The 18,796-nt window shown below is 41.4% G+C and overlaps 1 protein-coding gene across 1 annotated transcript in view; it reads left to right on the top strand.

Moving 5' to 3' along the window:
• Positions 1 to 625: 625 nt before the first annotated feature.
• kcnab1a (potassium voltage-gated channel, shaker-related subfamily, beta member 1 a) overlaps positions 626 to 18,796 on the top strand; it is a gene marked incomplete in the record, with an annotated part of 86,215 nt that continues 68,044 nt past the window's right edge. The window contains 1 exon segment of the mRNA XM_034224575.1: positions 626 to 1,416. Coding sequence (XP_034080466.1) covers positions 1,205 to 1,416 — 212 coding nt within the window.

Here is an 18,796-nt window from a genome sequence, read left to right as displayed (position 1 = left end):
CTGGGGCAACAAGAAAATCGGTGAAATCGAGTGTGACTATTAAAAAGTAAATCATTATTATATTAATATTGACAATAACAACCGACCATCGTGGTACAGCATTTGCTTGGCGTTTCCGGGTATTTGGGCCATGTTAACAATACTGTGTAACTGTCACGTTGGGACGAAATCGTGACATCTTCACGTCTCCCAGCATGGTAAATTGTCACATGTTCACGTCTTGCTGTGATACCGGGTTGCCTTATACAGCAGACAGAAGAGGAAGAAACTGAAGAAGAGGAGAGGAGATGAAGAAACTGAAGAAGAGGAGAGGAGATGAAGTGACAAGACGCCGAGAAAGTGCTGATTGCAGGTGCAAGACCTGAGCGTGACTCCTCTCCTTGCTTCCTCTCTGACTTGTCTCCTTATCCCTTTTCTGACCCTGTCTCCTCCTCCCTCACTCCCCCCTCTCTCTCGTTTGCTATCCTCTCCTCCCTCTCCTCCCACAGAGCATGCAGGGAGAGCCTGGGTTGCATCTCTCTCTCTCTCTCTCTCTCTCTCTCTCTCTCTCTCTCTCTCTCTCTCTCTCTCTCTCTCTCTCGCTGCATCCCTCTGCTCTCCCCAGCTGCTCCGTTTGTGATTCTGCAGCTGAGAAAAAAATCCCCGAGCTCTGCACCAGCGAACAGGACACAGGAGCCGCGAAAGGGAAATAAATTGGGGGATTCCTCAAAGAACAGAGGAGTCTTTTGTTCTTCTCGTGCTTTTGATGGTTGATCTGTTCAACTGCCTTCATCTCTTCTACAAGGAAAGTCTTTAAATGAGAGGACAAAGAAATATTTTGCAGCTTTAGAACAAAGTGATGCAAATGGAGAGACTGCTTCTGGAAGCGAGGAACTAAAGACTTAATCGATCTTCAAGAAATAACTGCAAACTGCCGAACGTTAACACTGACTTTGAAGAGGAAGAGACGCTGAATCAAGACATATAAAAACAAAGACCTCCACCACCAGACTCTGCCTTCTCTCCTTCTGTGTCATTTTCACTTTTCCTTCCTTTTACTCAAAGACCTCCACCACCTGACTTTGTCTCCTCTCCTGTGCCATTAATACTTTACCTTTTTACACGAAGACCTCCACCACCAGACTTCATCTCCCCTCCTCCGTGGTCCCATTTGTACTTTATCTTCCTTCGTCTCGGCTCTGCTCCCCCCGACTGAAGCTCAGCCATGCAGGTGTCCATCGCCTGCACGGACCACAACCTGAAGAGGGGGAATGGAGGAGACCACGGCAAGCAGAGCACCACCAGCCCCAACGTGGTGAACCAAGCCAGGGCCAAGTTCCGCACCGTGGCCATCATCGCCCGCAGCTTCGGATCCTTCGCCCCCCGCCACATCTCTCTCAAGGAGTCTACGGGGAAACACACGGGCATGAAGTACAGGTGTGTGTGTCAGAGTGAGGAGTGTGTGCTTAGTTGTAGGTTTTTTGAAAAGACAGTTTGTTTTTCCTGCACATGTTTGTTTGGCTGACATGCTTCTCGTGTTTCTTTCTATACTTCCACTCCAGCACAGCTGCTACGCCTTCATGATTATTTAATTACGATGCTCAATATTTCATTATACAGTATAGTTGAGTTGCTTACACTTGTGATGTGCAACCATAGGGTGTGCAACTTAATGCTTTTGTTGTGCACTTTTTTGGAATCTTTCAAAGACGGACACTCCCGCTAGAAAGACGCTTTTATCATAGTATCATTGTTTAATGAAACATTTATCAGAAACCATCCATTTTTACATATTTTAATCATATTGCCAAGCTATTCTTATGCTAAATCCAGAGAAATGTGTTATGTAGTGCTTTAACTCGTGTTGTCGCAACTTTTTACAGTTTAGGATTAATATAGTATAACAAATTATGACCCAGTTCTGTGGTAAGCCTTCTTAACCAACTTCAATCCAAAACGGAAATACAAATATATTCCTTTTTCTTTTTTAAATCAATGGTCAATAGACCTATTTGACACACAAGTGCTGAATAAAAAAAAAAAAGTCTAAATAATATAAACCACAGATGCTTTACATTTGAATAAAACAACAGCAAGCCATTCCATTACAAGAACGTAGCATTGAATCATCCATGTGATTTGTGTTGCAATCAGATATTTCTGGTATTAAAACATTTAGTCAAATTTGACCCCAGGAAAATGTGAAGGTTGTAGGATCTATCAATGCAGGTGGAAATTAGATGACTCAATCAGAAAGCCAAGTGCAGAAAGCCACAGAATGTTTTTGCTGTCTGAAAATCCCCACTTGCGAGCCTTTTGTTGCCGTCATATTGTGGAATTTAATAAAGCCACTCTCGCCAGCACCATCTGAAGCACCTTCTGCCGAGCCTGCAGTATGTTGAGCGTGCGCTACACATTGCAAATCTGATCCTCAGTCTCAGCAACTCATGCAGAAGCTGCTCATTTACTCTGGGAGTCTAAAGCAAACCTGTCTGGGCTTCTGAAGAAAATGCTGTCTGCAAAAATGTACTGACAGTTCCTACAGGTCTGTTCTGTCTATCAATGTCTCCTCTCTCCTTCCTTCTTTCTCCCTACAGTTAATTTACACTTCTCACATATCTGTATGCCACATATGTCACAGTAGAGGTATAAAAACATGATCCTGAAAATGAGCAGAAAAAGTCTTCTTTAAGATTTGTTTCGATGCTTTAAAGGGCCCATGTCATGCTTTTCCGGTTATTACCCATCCCCTTGTGTGTTATGAAGGTTTCTATGCATGTAAACGGTCTGCAGAGTAAAACACCCTCAAAGTACACCCTGTAGAGAGTAAAACTCTAACACAGAAAATACCGCCCCAAAACGCCTCGTTGGAGATTTCTCATTTTCCAATATTTTCTTCCTGGGTATCGCTACGTAGGGATACCCAGTAGCCACGCCCAGAGCTATGGCCGCACCCTCTTCCAGCCTTTCACGAAACAAAGCTTTCCAAACCTTTCAGCGATTCATGCCGGATATGTACAGCGTAGGGCACTGAAGAACGATGCTGTTCCTACTTTGTTTTAAACATCATAAATACACAAACAACAATGAATACTTACAGGTTGTGTACCCAAATCTCCTGCTGGTCCAAACAAACAAGGTATCTACCACGACTGTTTGAATGGGTAAACGTTTTTCAGACTACTACATTGGGATCGCGGAGAAATGCTCTCCACAGACCCATGCTCACAGCGTTATAAACCTTACTCAATATCAAGCCACACTTATTGTTTTTACTTCGGCTGTGAGTGTTTGTGTGTGCTCAGGATGAGTTTCGCTTGTTCTCTGTGTATCGCCGACCCGGAAGCCTGTCTGATCAGCACATGGATGTATAATAAGAACTGGATACAGCGTGGGAGGCGGGGCCTCATTCATTCCTATGAGAGTTGCTCATTGGCGCATTGATGACAAAATGGCCCAACTTTTGAGAGAGTGAAACGTCACAGATTACCCAGCATGCCTGAGAAGTACCCGTATGTGCGCTCATAGAGCATGCGCAACTTTAACCACGCCCCTCAAAAGGCTCGTTCACATCAAGCACGTCAATTTACGTACACGTAATAGCACCGCACGTTCTGGATTGTTATGATCAGTACTCGAGTTGAGGGGGGATGAGGGGGGATGGCATCCCCCCTGAAATAAAAACGGTCAAAATCAACCCCCTTCTAAAACTGCCATTCCCCCTTTCCATCCCTTATGTAATTTGATCAATGAACGGGGCACTGGTATTACTGCTATTTCAACATACATTTTGCGCATATTGAGTAAAATACTGTGGGCGAGGGAGCACGCACACATGCAATGACATTTGTACCAAGTCACTGACGCTATACTATGCGAGTGCCCTAGAGGGCGCCAGAGCGCCGTGATGCGCCTGTTTGATCGATGCCAGAAGCGCAGGTAACGGTCATCACAATGGCCAAGCAACCAGGAGGACAACGCGATCTGAGGGACTTCATATTTAAAAATACTAAAAATAACATTTCAGGTAAGTCAAGAAACAGTCATCTTAGTCATTACTCATTACTTTAGTCACCAAAGGTGGAATCTATGGACATAAGCAGCAATAACAACTTAGTTTGGAGTTATACATTTTTCTCTCGTGTTAGCTAGCTGGTAAGACTCAAAACTGTTGATGAAATGATACCATCAGCACCAGAAGAGCTGAAACCCCTCCTTCAAGCAGTGAACACTTTGGTCATCTCCACAGCTGAGTGTGAATGTGGGTTTAGTCAGATGAACATTTTAACCACAACTAGAAGCTCCCTAGAGGTTGCATGTCAGCCTTGCTTTTCATCAAGTGTGTTGGCCCTCCACTGAACAAGTTCAAACCAGAGGTATATGTCAAGACTTGGCTTCAAAGCCATTGCTTAGCTAACAATCCGAAAGCAAGAGCCAGAAAAATTGAGACCAAAAAGCATGATTATGAAAATCTTTGGAAACTTCTATGAGATGGGGGAGAGTGGAGTAGGCAGCCATTGACAACATTGGTCCTATTTTGTATTATCTGTATAATCTTTTAATATATTTTCATATTTTGTAAACAATTTCAATTTGCACTTAATGCCCTGTTAAAAAAAGTAACATTGGGAATGTTAACATAAAATATTTGTATTTGAACTGCAATAAAATGATGACGGATCAATATTTTTCAAATGTTTTTCCTCACATTTTTCATGAAGAATTTACATAATGATTTAATTAATTACGATACAAATTGTTTAGAGTCGGAGAGGTCCTGATAATTTATTCCGGTAAATTACTCTGACCTACTAATTGACCTTTCCGAAGTTATTGAGTCTATGTAAGGTTGCTGCTTGGCTCAGATCCACCAACGTCAGCAAGATCTCACCTCTATTAACCCCCCGAAGAACCTAGGTTCAATTAACTGCTGTTTCAATTCAGACAACTCTTTTTTAATCTGTTTAAGGGATCCCGAAGGATTTTGATATCAGTAAATGGAGTGTGCTCCTACCTAAGTGTGTGTGGCAGGGTGCAGTCTTACCTTTGAAGCAGGAGAGGAGGGCACAGGTGTCTTTTAAATTATCCCAATCCAACAGGTGGGATTCAGTTTATTTGAAGAAAAATAGGTCTAAACTAATACAGGGTTTTTACCTTCTCTCTCACAACATTATAATCATACTAAAAACCTGGTGCTGTGATCATGTTCAAATATGAAACTTTAATTCACAGTCTTACATTTATTACCAAAATGTTTTAATTTCAACTGCCCAATTCAGTTGTGACATTTTAAAATTCTCCCGATAGAATTTAGAGGTATTTCCTCGTAAAAAGACCGGTGGCACTAAAAAGCGCATTCAACTTTTCATTCACCAAATCAATTCACATTAGTTTCATACCTTTTTTCCGACACAGACGGCGGGTATAACATTCAAAAACACATTCCTATCCGTCAAGTTTTCGGAGGAAGGTCCTCACAGGTCACGGGTTATAATATTCATACACTTTTTCCGACACAGACGGCGGATTAACCTTTCAAAAACACATTCCTATCCGCCAAGGTTTCGGAGGAAGGTCCACACAGGTCGCGGGTTATAATATTCACAAACACATCTCTCATCAAATCATTCCACTCAGCCAACAACCAAGAAATTCGAGAGATATTTACCCCATCTGGGAGAACCTTACCGATAGCTAGTTACCCAGCTCTGAAGCACACAGCCTACCGGGAGAGAGTCTACCAGGGGTTTCCCCCCCCTCTCTCTCGCGCTCTCTCAAAAAACCAGTCTCTTTATGCTAAAAAAACTGGATCGAAACCCCAAAAAACAAACTCCTCCTCTACACCCAATTCAGTTGAAAACTGCGCATGCCCTCTAATATACAAGGCTGAACATGCCTCGACATGTTCCATAGCTTTATGACATAAGACACACCTTCTCATGTTAGTGTGAAAAGGACATGAACTCTCTTTGGCCTCTAATGTGTTTCTCCTTAAGCCTGGAGCCCCCCCTCCCTGTGGACTGCTGCCAGAGGAGAGGGAGGAAAACGGCCTACTCTCTTCAGAGACACCCATAACTCATAGACCTTACACACTCAACCTAAACAAACCACTTTGTTTTGTTTATACTGTAACTATAGAAAAACCTAAAATATGAAGCATTTTCATTGTGGGTTATACAAGAATATAATTGATTATATTTGATTATAACTAACTTTCGTTTTTAAGTATTAAACATACTATGAAAACTCACAACAAAATGTAACCCTTTAGATACCAGTTTTGATCGTATACCAGTAACTGCTTTTTTGAAAAAATACACTATAATTCAATATTCTAAAAACTATTTTGACTTTATTATTAGTATAATCAGTTGATCCATCTGAATAATAAATGAGGGACTGTTAACCTACAAGATTTGTACCATATACTTCCATTATAACCACATTTTTGTATTCCCTCCCCCCCTTTAAAACAAAGTGAAAAAAAGATTTTTCACTAATTGTCCTCTGCATTTGACCCTAAATGTTAGTGGTGCCATGGCAGCCCGGGGACCGACTCTAATTCTGAGGTGCCTTGGTCAAGAGCAATGAAAGAAGTATCTGAACATCCATAACATGCATGTTGTTTTAGGAGTATAATAATTATCTTTATGCTGGTTGGTCTCCCACCCTCTGCGGGTTATCAGCACAAATTATGTCCCCATATGATAAAATCCACCATCCCCCTTGATTTTTTTTACAACTTGAGTACTGGTTATGATGGATTTGATATTAACGAATAACGAGGCGGCCGCGGCAGTTAGCAGCTAGCGGCTAGCTAGTGTAACGTCCGAGTCATTAGTAATTATGCTAATGTCACATCAATCGTTATGTACTGTTATATTACGCTGATGTAACAGGATATAGTGATGGTTTTGTTCAGCATTGCCAGCTTCACTGTTGAGCTTTATGTTGTGCCCATTCATGGGTGTTGAGCATTCTCCTGTGCTCTGAAATCAAAATGTGGATAAGCATAAAACAACACTGAAATAAACACTACAATACAACTTGTTATTTGACACACACAAGGTTGTTCATTTGTGTGTATAAATATACAACACAGGCTATATACATATATATACTGTATATATACATATACAAGTATAATTAATACAACTGTTAATTTGGTTAGAGCTTTGACACATATATCTTTATTTATATATGTATAAGTATGAAGACTTCCTCGGGCGATATCATATGGTATAGCTAATTAATCTGGGTCAAAACGTGTTGTGCCCACATGCCAAGGTTGTAAACTCTGGCTTATCCCTGCGTGGTATTATAGTAATAGCAAACAGCAACGTTCAACTCCTTTAATGGTATATTGCAAGTGCAATAAGAAGCTACAGGGACGTTAATCTACGTCGGTAATATTAACTTTATTTAATGCAAGATTTACATCATACAGCCATGTAGTATAATATTTTACAAATGATGAATTACAGCAAACATGTGCAATATATCCATTATTACAGCTCCGTGGGCTGGCAGTAAGGCGATATGGGTCCGTTCTTATTGTGCATCCATGGGTAAAGGTAAAACTGAAGTGTAGTACTGAACACGTAACATGAACGTGCCGGGCGGCAAGGTCCCGTGGGTTAGATGCGCGTTCATAATGCAGAGGGAAATAACTCTCAGAATAACGTTATTAGCACATTTTTACAACTTGAGGAACGAATGTTTTTAATAAGGGCTATACAAACGTTCATACTGGGTAGTTTATTTAGTTAAAAAAAAATTATCCAACGAGTTACAGACCACTCTTTCCCCATGTAAGTCAATGGGAAAAAGTGTTTCCGGGCCTGGCAACCAAACGGAAGTGTAGTACCACCGTATGGCCACCACGAATATTTTCATCTGAGTCCGGCGTACTTCCTGGGGGCTTGGTTCAGCAGAGCAGCAACGAGCCTCCAGTCAGAGACCAATCAGAGCACACTGGGCTCACAGGGAGGGGGGGGGGGCAGGAGCTCCAACAAGCCGTTTAGGACAGAGAGTGAATACCGGTGAATACACATACTTTATAGAGATGCTGTATGAGAAACCAATGTGAGTTTGGACATTTGCACAATATAAATCTATTTTAGTAGACCTCAACAATGGAATTATGATCAGTAGAAATGGCCATGACATGGGATCTTTAATGTAAAAAAGGCACCTCTTTTCATCCTCTGTCTGAAACCAGAGCCCAGTCTGCTCTGATTGGTTAGCTGGCCTGCTCTGATGTGATTGGTTAACCGCTTAGAGATGTCCCGCCCCTTAGCCATAGTACAATGTTTCTTGCTCACAATACTCAAACTCTGATCCGTTCAAATGCCATGAATGGTAGAGTTTTTCCTGCTTTGCTCCCACACACCTAACACTTAATTTATTTCTGAACACTCTCTCTCTCTCTCTCTCTCTGAGACAGCTCTGCAGTGTGGGCAGAGCGTCTGAGTCGGATTTGACCTCAGCGCTGTTGTTCTCAGCTGACTAGTGTGTGTTTGACTCACTCACTGCAATATAGTTGCACGCTGAAGGTAATGCTAAGTATTCTGCTCTTCTGTATTTGATGGTGTTATTCTTCAGTGTGAATACAGGGGAATTAGACCCATCAGACCTCCATCTCACAACAGTTTTGCTCTTTTTTGCACATTTCAGGTTTATTTTAGGTCTTGCATATGTTCTGCTGACTGCTCTCATGAAAGGAGGGTGCTTTTCACACTCATGTTAAAATAGGTTAACGATGCATAATTTTGTTGCGAGACAAATACATTTTTCCTCCACAATAAAAATATTTAATTTAAAAAGATGACTTTTGATTTTTAACCTAGATAAAAAGATTAATATGTGCATTAACCTCTCTTAAATATAACCTTTGGTAGATGTCACGTTCTCAGGGGTTTCAGTGTTGGTAATCTGGTTTTCGTTGTTAAGTGTGTTTATAAGAGTATGGGCTAACTGTATCTCGACTTACTGCTGTGTGTGTTTGAACTAAATCATAAACTTGTCTTCTTTATTGTTTAACAACGAAGCTAAGGACCCTAAAGTAAACTGTTATAAATGATTCAAACATGTGATGTTTTGTCCAGTATTACAAATGACATCTTAACACCTGGCTAGCATTACCATAACACTGTTCATGGCTGATAGAAAGCTGTAAATCTTAGGTAACATATCGCCTGGCCTCTGAAGGAGTCTAGACAATATGTCACGTGAGTGTGCTGTGATGCAGGTTGACCAGTAATGAGATCTGCAGGCCGGCTGGCACGGTGCCACGTCGCTCTGCGCTGGAAACAACAGCCCAGGGTGGCAGGGGCAGAAAGTACAAACATGCCAGGATCAAATATTAAATGAACACAGCTACACCTGGCATGTGAAACTGAGCTGAAAGCAAATCATCCATTGGACTAAAACCACCAGACTCAGGGACAGTTTCATTCCACAGGCCATAAGACTGTTAAACACCTGAACTAAGAACATCCATAACATTCACCTGTTTGCAACTTACAAATTATGTATCACTTGTACTACTATTCTATTTTATTGTATTTACTTACACTATTTTATCTGTTTCACTGTGTTGCACTGTTGGAGGAGCCTGTGACCTAAGATTTTCATCGACATAACTACACTGTAGCTATGTACGAATGACAATAAAAGCCTTGAATCTTGCATCCTGCTAGCAACAAATGGATACAGTTCTGTACATCTAGAGAAATCACAAAAATTCAGTTTTACACGACAGCTGTATGTAATGGCTAAGGAAGAGCACTTTGAGATCCTGATAAAAGCCAGCAATATGTGGTGAAGACTCTGATAGTGAGAGTTTTCTCCTCAGAGTTGTGTCCAACAGATTGTGTTTGTTTCTTTAGAAGCTCTCGGGTCAAAAAGAAATATACCAGAAGCCTGAATAATATTTTGTTTACTGTCCGTCAGCTGAGTGCCAGGATGTTGCTGAAATGTTAGTTTGGGAACTTTGGCCCGTGGGAATTTTCTCTGCAACTCATGTCAGTAAAAGAAAAATCCAAATGCCTTCGGTTAATGAAATAAGGCGATTAAAAACATGTTGTATCAGTTCTCGTGAACAAGAGATGCTCCAAAGTTGAGCAAAATATCCCGTTCCTGATTTGACCAATGATTTGATGAATAGTAAACAATGCTGTTAGATGCTTGTGCGTAAGTCTTACATGTGTTTAATTGATGGTTGTTCAGGGGTTCCTTTACTATTAAGGCCATTTTGTTTACGGCTTATCCAGGATTTAGGAGTAAGAAGAGTGCATTGCAGCGACTGACAGTCACATACAGTGTTATTGTGTTGTGTTAGTCATATGCTTCATACGCAGAAATGTGTGGGCAGAGATAATTACATTACATTACATTAGATAAGAGTAATTTAAAAGACATATTCAGATAATGTTTCCGGAAAATATATGTAGAGGACGCCATATTCATTGCAAGAGTTAATCTTATCAGAAGCTGCACTTTAGTTGAGTCAGCTAGTTCTGATGCTGTTTGCGTTATGTAATAAAGTGTTAAATATGGTAATACTAAGTTATAATTTAATAAAATGAGGAGAGGGAAAAGTACAAAAAGCATAATAGGGACTCTTTAAGTTGAGTAAAAGTACCATTACTACAGTGCGAAAATACTCTGTTACATGTAAAACTATAGTATTCAATATCTTACCTAAGAGAAAGTACTAAAGTATTGGCATCAAAGTACCATAAGTGAAAGTACTCGTTATGTGTACTGTTGTGGAAATAATTATCATAAGACGCCAATTAGTAACATACAGGACAAACCTTGATGTCTGTTTACCTTCTTTAAGGACACAGGCGGCTTAGCCAATAATGTTATTGTTCCCATTCTGTGACCGGTCAATACTGGGATACAGATGGTCTGTGTTGTGGGTACACTGGGACACTTCCTTCTCTGTATTTGTGGACTCCAAGGTAAAATCTTCGAGGTCATAAGTGTCCGAGGCAAGTAGCTCTGTGTTCCCACACTGTTTAGGCTATCTCCTCAAATATGTTGTTTACTCTCTGCGAAACCAGTTAGATGGGCTGGCAAGAGAGAGGCTCTCCAGAATTGACGTGGCATCTCTACCGTGAAGTCAGAACCTCTGACTCTTGGACTTGTGATGTGAATCCTCCGGCCGTTTAACTCCAAATAAATCATCATGTGTTTGACATCAAAGCTACTGCTCTTCCCGTGTCTCCTTCCTGAGTCGGTGACTCCCACTGCATAGCTACACAGAAGTTTCCTCTACATGTACCATGTCAGAATCACATGTATGAAATGACTGGATTCTGATTATTGATGCATGTGTTCATCACAGCTGGTAAAAGTGGAGTTAATTTGAATGACTTTGTATACTGCTGCTGGATATCTTAAAGGTCCCATGTCATGGCCATTTCTACTGATCACAATTCCATTGTTGAGGTCTACTAGAATACATTTATATTGTGCAATTTTCCAAACTCACATTGGTTTCTCATACAGCATCTCACTCTCTGTCCTAAACGGCTTGTTGGAGCTCCTGCCCCCCCCCCCTCCCTGTGAGCCCAGTGGCCATCTGCGAGACACAGCGAAACCCAGCCCGAGCACACACACACACCCGCAGCCTGGCTGGGAGTTTGTGTGTGTGCTCACACACCGCCTCTCCGCGTCCCGCCGTCTCAGGGAGGAGAAATCAGCGGAGCTGCAGCTGAGAAAAGATTGAGTGTGTGTGTGTGAGGAAGACTTAACGTAACGGCTCCGCGGACGTAACGTAACTTAATCGGCTACACGGTGTACTTTGAGGGTTTGTGACTTTGCAGACCGTTTACATGCATACAAACCTTCATAACACACAAGGGGACGGGTAATAACCGGAAAAGCATGACATGGGACCTTTAACCTATAATTATAGTAAATATTAAAATATTGGTTGATTTATATTTTGTATTAGCTAACAATGTAAGCTGTCAGATAAATGTAGTGCAGTCGAAGTACAAAGTAGCATATCATTAAAATATCATTAAAGTACATCAAAATTGTAAATGCACTTTGTTACTTTCCACCACTGAGTGCTACAGCTGTTGAATTGAGACTTCGTATATAGTATATTGTACACACACTTCTCTATACACAGCCTCCGATACAGTAGGGTGTTACACCATATGTCCTCCTGTCAGCTTGTCATTAAAAGTTCAGTCGGCAGAGGATTGTGAAAATTGCTTCTGACAACAGAAGAAGATGGGCTAGAGTTTCTCTATAGGAACAATGGGGGGAAGGATGGAGAGATAAAAAGAGAGGTGGAAATGCAAAGAGAGACAATACGTGTGTGTGTGTGTGTGTGTGTGTGTGTGTGTGTGTGTGTGTGTGTGTGTGGATCAGTCCGTACTGCATTGTCTCCTGCTGACAGTAATTCTTCGGGATGGACAGTGTGTGGTGAGATCGACAGTTTCCACTCCTCCATATCTTTCTTTCTCCATCCCTCTCTTATTTTCTTTATCTCTTTCTCTCCATTTCTTTTTGATTCAGGAAGTTAACTCATGGTTGTACAAACCATCTGCTCTGGCACTGAGTTCTAGGTGAAAACATGACGAGCAGGACGTGTTTGCTTCTCAGTGTGTTTACCTGTGTGTGTGTGTGAGCTTCGTTGGATCTGCTTCTTACAGTATGACAGACACATAACACACACAGGGATATGGCAGCACGATTTGGAAAAAATAGCGTATTGAGAGCATTTGGACTGTTATGTTGGAGGGATTCATAATATATGCCTTATTTAAAAAGCTCTTTATTTTTCTCATACTGCCTGTGCTGCAGCACCTTTTTTCCCCCTCTGTCTGAAACCAGAGCCCAGTCTGCTCTGATTGGTTAGCTGGCCGGCTCTGTTGTGATTGGTCAACTGCTTAGAGATGTCCCGCCCGTTAGCCTAACATGTACAATGTGTTGGAGCGCTAGCCAATAGCAGCGCGAGTGTTACATCGTGATATCACTATGTTCCGGAAGTAAACAAAGGAGTCCAGAGGAGGCGTTTCAGGAGGGGGATTCTTCTTTGTTATAAGCACAAATGTACAGTGGAGCCTTTATTAGTCTGCAGTAATAGAACAACCTGCATGCGCTCAAATGAAACTGATATGTGTTGGGGCATTTGGATAATTTGTAAACTGCATCAGCAGATTTGTTATAATTTTCTCATTATATATATATTGTAATAAGTTCTGACCGCAGCAGAGTAGAAGAGTGTGCGGGGGTGGAGGATGCATTGCTGTGCATGTTATCAGGATAATAAACAGGATTACGATTTATTTATTTATCCACTGTTTGGATTTCTGGAGAAAATCTTTTTTTCTGTGTTACAAAAATGCATCACGTCTGATATTGCGCCTCTCTGATGGACTGTGCTCATTCAATTGATAACGATTTCCCTGACTTGGTAAACAACATTAGCATCAGTCAGTCATTCAGACAGAAGACGCATAGAAGTGAGAGAGGGAAATCATTTGACAGCTTCAATGAAAGGATTCAAACCCATCACTGTTGTTTGAATACTGTATGCAGTAGGCTACACACTTGTATAGGTCGAGTCTCCAGGGTGCAACTTGCTCCCTGTGTCCCTTTCTCTCTCTGTGTGTTGCGATAACAAGCCCAGAATCAGTCCGGGCTCCTATCTTGGCAGTATTTGAGATGAGTAACAGTGTTGGATTTATGTTTCCTTTTGACACAGAGATAAAGGGTGTGAGAGAAAAAAGTACAGACAAAAAAGGAGGAGCAGGAGTTAGGTATAATTTAAAAGAAGGAAGCATTAGGATGATGTGCTTGACTTCATCACAAAGCTGTTAATAAATCAGTTCATTTGTAGTGGTTATGCAGTGAGGGGTAACAGCGTGGGTGTGTGAAGAACCCCTAGAAATGAAAGTTGTGTGTGTGTGTGTGTGTGTGTGTGTGTGTGTGTGTGTGTGTGTGTACAATCCTCAACAGAAAGGTGTGAAACGCTGTTGTCACTTGCATATTTCCCTGGCCTCTAACAGGCTTCATTATCTGTGAAATATTGACACCATTCTGCTCCAATCAGGTGTTTCTTTACAGTGAGTCCATAGAGAAGAGAGCAGTTTAAATCCTGCTCTGTTTAAATCAATGGCTACATACTTAATAAACCAACGACTAGACTCACAATATGTATTGGTTTATATATAATCGTGTTGTTTCCACCTAGAAAATATAGTCAGTTTCACTGCCTACTAACGCACCGATCAAGGTTTTCTGTAACTGTCCAAGTCTGTTTACATTTTTTTTACCATTAACCAGTCTGTAAACACTGCCGGTGTCGGTACACGATGTGTTCGGGGTCCGTCTCTTACCAGTGACGTCAAGACGTAAGACGTCACGACGTACAACGTCACGACGTCAATGACTTCACGCATTGTGTGAGCCTCAGTCACGCACTGACTGAGGCTTTCATAATTCAGGCATGAAAGGGTTAATAAAACACTCAGGGGAGTTTCCTGAATTTTCATGCCCAAAGCCAAGTACTAGGCCCTGGGTAAATTAAGAGGCTGACCTGGGGCACTTTTGTCCACTTTCCCTGGTGCTAGAAACTCAAGTCAGGCATCCCTGGAATCGTCTCAGAGAGTAGATGATCAGTGAGGCCTTCTTTTTACTGAAACATGATGTTTCGATGTATATTTCCATTTAAAATGCTAACCGCTAGCCGCAAAGCTAGCATCGTAGCCACACGCTAGGAGTATGGGAGTAGTATTGTAAACATAATTATGTAAATAACCCAATTTATGTTCTGTGAAACGGAAAAGGATTCTATGGAAACAACATCACGGAGAAAAAAGTAATATCTTCTACATATAACGGACAAAGTAAAGAATGAAGTGTAGGCTATGTTTAAATGTTCGGAATTTGGCCGTGTATGATGGTCCTCTTGTGTTGCCGTACAGCCAATGGCGTACAGCCATTGCTCCGTTTTCATGTTTTTTTAACATGTTTTTCACAAAAAATTTCACACGCTAGGAATATAGGAATACTTCAATTCGGTTCGTCATGATCTGTAGATGTGATTTGCCCCCGAGCACCCCTGGGTAAATGACCGTACAGCCAATCACAATGCGTACAATGCGTGACGTCATTGGTAAGAGACGGCCCCCGAACACATCGTGTACCCCGAACACATCGTGTACCGACACCGGAGTCCATACCATGTTCCTGTTATGTATCGTCCACACGGTTCCGTCACGTTCTTCAACGGAGACTTTGAATGGGGCGACGTCACGCTTTGCCGAACTGCATTGCGGTTTCCTTGCTTCACTTTGCCTCCGTTGCTCGCACTGAAAGTTGAGAAAAGTTCAACTTTTCAAGCGTCGACTGAAGCGCCAGCCAATCAAATCATATGCCACTACAAGCGCTAGCCAATCAAACCGTGAGCTTGTGTGTCCGGGGCGGGAGATTAATGTGATTGGATGTTGGTTGCGCGCCAGACGATACGTTAGTGTTTACTTCCTGTCTGTCTTCTTCTGCTGTTCCCTTTAGTGTTTACTTCCTGTTTGTCTTCTTCTGCTGTTCCCTTTAGTGTTTACTTCCTGTTTGTCTTCTTCTGTTGATCATTCTTACATCCAGCTCTCTCTTTTAACCTCTTTCCTGCTCTTATAAAAGGTTTCTGAATACATTATCTTTACATGTAACCAGTAATTGTAACAGAATATATTTTTTAAGTAACTCGCCCAACCCCGAAGAAGAACAAAACCTAAGAACTAAAATACTAGTAAGGCAAAGAGCTCATTCCTGATGACAGTTCAACATGGGTTGCAATACAAACAAAAACATGAAGGCGCTGTGAAGCTTTTGCATGAGCCAACTCACAAAGTGCTAATTTGTCAGAAGTTGGCGTCAGCGCCTTGAACGCAGCGTGCTGAGAGCCTGCACGTGTGAATTAGCAACTGCTGTAAAAAGTGTGTGTGAGGTGCCTTCCTGATGATGGCGGAGGAGGTGTGAAGCTGCTCTGTGAGTGTGCGTGATGGACCTAAATGTTTTAATTGTCATCTTTAATCAAGTATTTTCCAGTAACGTGTGAACACACTGACACCGAAAGACCCTCTACAGAAAGATGACAGCTGTTCATTTCCACCTATAGCTTTTTTTGCACAACAAATTATATTCTACAAGGATTAAATGAGAGGGATGGTGATGAATAAAGGAATACTGGTCGCGCTCCAAACGTCCACAAATACTCAGCGCCAGCGGTCCAAATCAATGCATTGTCTCAGCGTGTTGCTATGGTAATCATGTCCTTGGCTGAGTAGTGCAAACATTTAAATTGAAACACTTAAAAAAACAAACGCTTTATTTTTTATTGAAGCCAGGGGTGTCAAACTCAAATACACAGTGGGCCAAAATTAAAAAATCGGTACTAGTTTATTGCAAAACGTATTGAAATGAACTTATTGCACATATTAAACCTGGAACTAACAAAGCTGAAATGATTGCCTATAAAAACAACATTAAACATTAAATAATCAGTTGCATTCATTTCTTATGGCTCTATCTGCAGCTTCATTTCTTATGATTACATTTCCCCACAGGCCAACAATAGCTTCAACAAAACTATTTCCCTCAAAGAAAAAAACAAACATGCCATGTTGTCTCAAGAAACAAAGTGCAGAAGGAAACATCCATTAAACTCAGTGTGCTGCTCTGTGATGCTAGTTCAAGCAGATACTTGGCATCTCATCTTGGGTGCAAGGTCATCAATGTTTGGGCTCAGGCTCTGAACTGAGGAGACCCTCAGGATGGAGTGAAGGTGTGCGTGTAATATACCGGCGGGCCAGATCTAATAGTAATTAGAAATTATCCTGTGGGCCGAAATTACATCCACCAAGGTCCTGATTTGGCCCCCGGGCCTTGAGTTTGACACATGTGCTTTAAGCCATAGGGGAAGGAGTGTCAGGAATAATGGGAAAGTGATAAAGAGATGGTTATAGGTATGTTGTGATAAAAGCAGACTTACTTGTTTTGAGGTGTCATTTTGAGCTCTGACCTTTTGACCTCTTTATGTGGGAACAATTCTTTCTAGAAATATAAATCGGCATAAGAAGTCCTCTGAATAAAAAGTCAGAATCCTGAGAGAAAAGTCAGATTTCTTTATAACCTTTTATCCTATGGATCAGTGGCAAGTGTAGTTCCAATGTGAAAACACCAGAGAAGAACTGTGGAGGCTTTATGTGGTTTGACATGGATTTAAACTCAAGAAAGAAACACAGATACTGTTCTGAGTATTCAGCTCCCACAGATCCAGGGAAGTCAGCTGAAAGACAGACGGCAAAGAGAGATAGTGTCAAATCTATGAACGATTATACAGGGTAATCCCTACGGGGGCCAATTATATTGCACTGTGGGCAGAATAACAAAAAGGCCTTTCTGCAGTTGGTAGTTTGCCTCTGAACGGTTGCTGTGCCCTTGGGCGTCCTGAAAGGCAGTGATTGTAAAATTAATTATAGTGACAGATCCGCAGCTCCCTCTTCAACCTTTTATCTCCTATGTGGTAGCAATTGAAAAGACTAATACCCCTCTGTGCATACATAGGAATACAATATTTCACCCTGTCTGTAGCAGTTGACTCTGAAGCTCAATGGAAAATTACAAATGCAATGATTGTGCTGCCTGGCATTTTATAGCTGTTCTTGTTGCTGCTTTTTATCCTAATAGCCTTGATGTTAAGGATAATGGAGTCGTCCTCGTTCAACTGCTTCCAGAGCTGTATTCAATCACTTTACCTTTTCATTCAAATAAGTGCAGGGATATATTGTCAGGGTTGTTCAATGGAGAGAGCAAAAACTAAAAAGCAATCATCAGTACACTGATTTTAAAGATGTTATGCTAATCAGAAAGATTTCGTCCCTCAGAGGGGAACATTTGCATAGATTCAGCAAAGAGACAGAACTGATGAAGACACAAATATTACAGTATTGAGGAAAGTGGAGAACACACATTAATAAAATAAAAATACAATAAGTAATTGTGATTTATTTGCATGAACAGTTTTCTGACACTTATCTAAAGCAAGTTTCCAGATTTAGCTTGATCGTTAACTCATTAAATACAAGAGAAAATATATATCAATAAGATGTTGTTTACTGAAGTGTATTACGTAAGACTACAGAACAATGGGACCTTAGAAAATAAGAGAGTACACAATAGCCGCTTTCACACCAAGTACTTTGCCGTACTTAGTTCCCATCACTTAGTTCCCAGCACTTAGTACCTCCATGGAACTAAGAGCCGATCGCGTTCACACCGGAATAAGTTCCCTGATGGAAGATTACACAAATGAAGCCGCTGACGTCACTTCTTCTTCTTCTGCTTTGGGTTTACTGGCAGGCCGCAAACAACTTCACGGCGTATACTGCCACCCAAAGTCCCCGGCCGGAAGTCCCTGGAGTTGGGGACTGGCTTCAGTAGAAGCTGCTCTAGTGTCTTCCCCCTAATAATGCTAATGCGAGGATAATAAAATGGCGGCTTCACAAAACTTTTTGGGAGTTTTACGGGGCGTGGTTTGCAATCCGCCCAGCCAATCAGAAATAGGAACCTTTTTCTCCCACGAAAGTACCTGCTCTCTAGCAGGGACGGAAAAGGGGGTAAAAAAGGTTATGATGAACTAATTTTAGTTCCGGCTCTTTTTGGTGTGAACGCGACATTTCGGAACTATATCGAAACTAAAGTGGGAAAAGTACTGCGGTGTGAACGCGGCTTAAGTTATCTTTTTGGTGTGAACGCAAAATCCCAGGAACTAAACGGGAAAAGTACT

This window comes from Gymnodraco acuticeps, unplaced genomic scaffold (genome assembly GCF_902827175.1).
Source record: "Gymnodraco acuticeps unplaced genomic scaffold, fGymAcu1.1, whole genome shotgun sequence".
NCBI classification, from domain to species: domain Eukaryota; kingdom Metazoa; phylum Chordata; class Actinopteri; order Perciformes; family Bathydraconidae; genus Gymnodraco; species Gymnodraco acuticeps.
The sequence above is the reverse complement of the archived record's forward strand: the minus strand, read 5'-3'. Positions and strand labels throughout refer to the sequence as shown.